Consider the following 4,371-nt stretch of genomic DNA (forward strand, 5'->3'; position numbering starts at 1 on the left):
TTCCTTGAAAAATAATTTTAAAAAAGCAATATATATATATATATATATATATATATATATATATTAAAATCATATATTACATTACATTCAAATTAAAATCTTTAAATTATAATCAAATATCATAATCTAACTGCCAAATATATATTTTTAATAGATAGGCCATTCATAATCAAATACTATTAAGTTTGTGTTTGACTTTTACTTTATTAGCCGTGCATCTAAGTCCTGTCTTTCTCAAATTATCATTTTTTATTTGTCCACGCTCAGCTCAAGAACCAAAATACCTCCAACCTCGAATTATTAATTAGTATTGCCTTTGGCTTCTTCTTTCTTTTTCATGGCTTCTACTTCGTCCACCATTACTCAGAGGAAATGCGATGTGTTCCTTAATTTTACAAGTGCAGATAATCGCGAGAGCTTTGTAACTGAAATTTGCAAAGCTTTACAGCGAAACTTGATCCAGACTTTCATCATCGATGATGAACTTGCTGGAGGAGGAGAAGAGGTGTTTTCGAAAATAGAAGAAGCAAGTATTTCTTTAGTCATTTTCACAGAAGACTATGCTTCTTCTACTTGTTGTCTGGATAACCTCTTAAAGATAGTTGAATGTAAGGAGACGAAAGGACAAATTGTAATACCAGTTTTTTACCGAGTAGATCCAACTCATGTTCAACACTTGAAGGGAAATTTTGGGGTTGCATTTGATAAACTTACACAAGAATTGAGAATCTCTCTGCTCAAAGTGGAGAGTTGGAGAGGTGCTTTGATTGGGATTGCAAATCTCAAAGGATGGGCTTCAAGCATAACCAAGTAAGGTTTTTTTTTTTTTTTTTTTTTTTTTTTTTTGGGCTTGGGGTGATCAAGTTGCTAAATTTTGGTATTTGTATGTTCTAGGCCTGAATCCAAGCTAATTGAGGAAATCGTGAATGATATTTTGAAGAAACTTAATCAAGTGTTCTTCAATGGTTCTGTCTTAGTTGGAATCAATTCACAAATCAAGAAAGTTGAATCATTATTGGCCATTCAATCACAATGTGTGCGCTCTATAGGAATATGGGGAATGGGAGGCATTGGTAAGACGACCATTGCTGAAGTTCTATTTAATCGAATTTCTTCTCAGTTTGATTGTCAATGCTATGTTCCAAATGTGAGGGAACAACTAGAAAAACGTACAGTAGCTCATATAAAAGCTGAAATTCTTTCCAAGTTACTGGGAATAAGAAGTTTCCAAGTCCGGATGCCCAATATATTTTCAAATTTCATTAGGAACAAGCTTATGAAGAAGAAAGTTCTTATTGTTCTTGATGATGTGGATAATTCTGAGGTAGTAAAGGATTTAGTAGGAGACTGTGATTTGTATGGTTCTGGAAGTAGAATTATTGTAACTAGCAGAGATAAACAAGTACTTAAAAACGCTGATACTGAGGAATATATTTATGAAGTTGAGAGATTGGACGACTACGAAGCTATTCAGTTATTTAGCTTGCATGCTTTCAAACAAGATGCTCCACCAGAAGAATTTATGAAGCTGTCAGAAAGGGCAATAAGCTATGCCCAAGGCATTCCATTAGCTATTAAAATTTTAGGCTCCAGTCTATATTACAGAAGTGTGAATGAGTGGGAAATGGAATTGGCAAAACTTGAAAACAGCCCGGACAAAACAATTGAGGAAGTTCTGAAAATTAGTTATGATGGATTAGAAAGCAGTGAACAAAGCATATTTCTTGATATTGCATGCTTTTTTAAAGGAGAGGATAGAACTCGCGTTCAAAGGATATTAAATGGTTGTGGATTCTTTGCAGATATTGGAATACGTTGTCTCTTAGATAAGTCTCTCATAACTGTTTCATCTGATAATAATAAATTGGGAATGCATGATTTGCTGCAGCAAATGGGAAGAAATATTGTTTGCTTGGAATGCATTCATCAACCTGGAGAACGTAGTAGATTGTGGATTCCAGAGGACGTCTATCTTGTATTGACAAGAGAAAAGGTAAGGGCCTTTTATACTTGAATTTTACAGAAAATGCGTGTCCAGTGCTAAAATTAATTGTTTCCTTGGATTTTGTATTTAGGGGACTGGAAACGTTGAAGGAATATCATTAGACAAGTCGAAAATCAGAGACATAGAACTAAGTCCAACAGTCTTTGAGAGTATGTATAATCTTAGGTTGCTTGAATTCCACAATCCATTCACTAGTGAAGTGAAGATATATCTTCCTAAAGGACTCCAATTTCTTCCGAATGAGTTAAGATTTCTTTGCTGGGACAAATACCCTTTGAAATCTTTGCCACCAAGTTTTTGTGCAGAGAAGCTCATGGAACTTCGCATGCCAGAAAGCCAACTTAAAGAGCTTTGGAATGGAGTTCAGGTATGTTTTAACATGCTTCTTTTTAGTATCTAATGGGAAATTTAGATATGTTCACTTATTGTTAACCCTTTTTTATCCTTCCATAACAGAATCTTGGAAATTTGAAATCTATTGATCTTAGCCGCTCTAAGCATCTAAATAAGATTCCAGACTTATGTAGAGCCCAAAAACTTGAGGTTTTGAAGTTGAATGGCTGTACAAATTTGGTTGAGATTCCTTCATCTATTCAAAATCTAAGCAAGTTGCGTCGACTTATTCTAGATGGATGCAAAATTCTCGATAGTTTATTAAGCTGCCTTCCTCAGAACATAAATGAACTGAGTTTAGATGGATGCACAATAAAACAATTGCCATCATCAATTGGCGAGTTGAAATGTCTTGAAATAATTATTCTTCGACGCTCAAAATTGACATTTCTCCCCGACACTTTCTGCAAACTGAAATCTCTTATACTGCTCAATATGTCAGATTGTACGAGTCTCACTGAACTGCCAGAGAACTTGGGGAATTTAGAATCTTTGAAAGTATTGCATGCTAATACAAGTGGGCTAAAAAAATTACCATCCTCCATGAATCAGTGGGCGCAATTGGAATCATTAGATTGTTCAGGATGTAAAGGTTTAAAGTTGCCTCCTTTGACAGACCTGCCTCATCTCGAGAAACTTTATCTTAACGGTTGTGACATGCTAGAATTTCCTCAAGGTCTCTGCTCCCTGAAGTCATTGGTCGACTTAAATGTGAGTGGAAATAATTTTGAGACCATACCTGCAAGCATCAAACAACTCTCTCATTTGGAGAGGCTTTTTTTAAGAGATTGCAAGAGACTTGAACATTTGCCAGATCTTCCATTGGCTCTGACATGTTTATATGCAAGAAACTGCACGTCTCTAGAATCGGTATCAACTTCATTTTTATCAGCACAGGAACCGAAACGTACCATTTTAGACTTCTGTAATTGCATGAAAATAAATCAGGAAACACAGAGTAAAATTGTGGACGACGTATTGGCAACACATTTACTCAATGACAATCAGGTCCTTGTCTGTCTCTATAAAAATGGTTCTGATTTCATTTTCATGTCAGTTAAATAACTGTATTTGATTTTGTTTGTACAGCCTCGCTATAGAGGTGCCAGGATACATATTGCTGGGAGTAAAATGGCAGAGGGTATGAGGTATCAGAACAGTAATGGGTCGTCTTTGTCTTTCATGCTCGACGGCCGGCAGCCGGACTTGATTGGTCTCTCTTTATGTGCTGTGGTTGCACCCAATGGACCTCCTCCTCCTTATGACTTCATAAATATTAGATGTAAAGCCCTTCTTACAGGCAAGTCTGGACATAGCCGGAGTAATGATTTTTGTTTTTTCAGTTTTCCAGATGAAGTAGAAATCCAATCGGAGACTGTGTTTATGTGGGCTAATTCAATTTCTTGGGATTCCGAAGACAGTTTGAGCCGGGCTTCATTTCATTTCTTGATGAATTACCATAATGAAGAAGAAGAAGACTACTACGAGTGCGAGGAGTTGATAGTTAAGTGTGGAGTTCATCCAATCTTCAAAGATAAAAAGAGCAAAAATAAAGATGAAGAGGCGGAATATCTGCAACCTCCCCTGAAAAGATTGAAAGAAAACCATATCTAATCTCTCTTTTTTTAGCCATGCTTCAGTGTTTGCACAATTCTAAGAGAAAATGCCAACAACTTGTATATATTTATAATTAATGATACATAATCCATGCATAGATTTTTAAATTTTCATGTACATATTTATAAAAAATAATTTTCTTCGTAAATACTATAAATCCTTTTTACATCAAAATCATAGTTTTTCAATTTTTACACTAACCAATTCGTTTTTATAACTATTTCATACCTTGATATTGAGCAAATAACAAAAGTTGTATGTTTTCTTTAAAAAAAAAAAAAAAAAAAAAAATTGTATGTGCAAATATTTATTTGTTACTAATAGATCCTGCAAAAAATAAAATACACAAATTACAC

General features: G+C 34.8%; 1 protein-coding gene across 2 annotated transcripts; it reads left to right on the top strand.

Annotated features, from left to right (window-relative positions):
- The first annotated feature begins 248 nt into the window (after window positions 1–248).
- LOC105645246 (disease resistance-like protein DSC1) lies at window positions 249–4,122 on the top strand. 2 transcript variants are annotated; one of them, XM_089718504.1, is made up of 6 exons: window positions 249–810; window positions 895–1,993; window positions 2,076–2,372; window positions 2,462–3,406; window positions 3,488–3,702; window positions 3,820–4,122. In XM_089718504.1, exons 1-6 carry the CDS (start codon window positions 338–340, stop codon window positions 4,010–4,012), a joined length of 3,222 nt encoding a protein of 1,073 aa, XP_089574630.1. In that variant the 5' UTR covers window positions 249–337; the 3' UTR covers window positions 4,013–4,122. The 2 variants fall into 2 exon arrangements, with proteins under 2 accessions (XP_089574630.1, XP_012086191.1); XM_012230801.4 differs by having other exon boundaries at window positions 250–810; window positions 3,488–4,122.
- The last annotated feature ends 249 nt before the right edge of the window (window positions 4,123–4,371 follow it).

This window comes from Jatropha curcas, chromosome 2 (genome assembly GCF_041381405.1).
Source record: "Jatropha curcas cultivar XTBG-Jc1 chromosome 2, XTBG_Jcur_1.0, whole genome shotgun sequence".
Lineage (NCBI taxonomy): Eukaryota > Viridiplantae > Streptophyta > Magnoliopsida > Malpighiales > Euphorbiaceae > Jatropha > Jatropha curcas.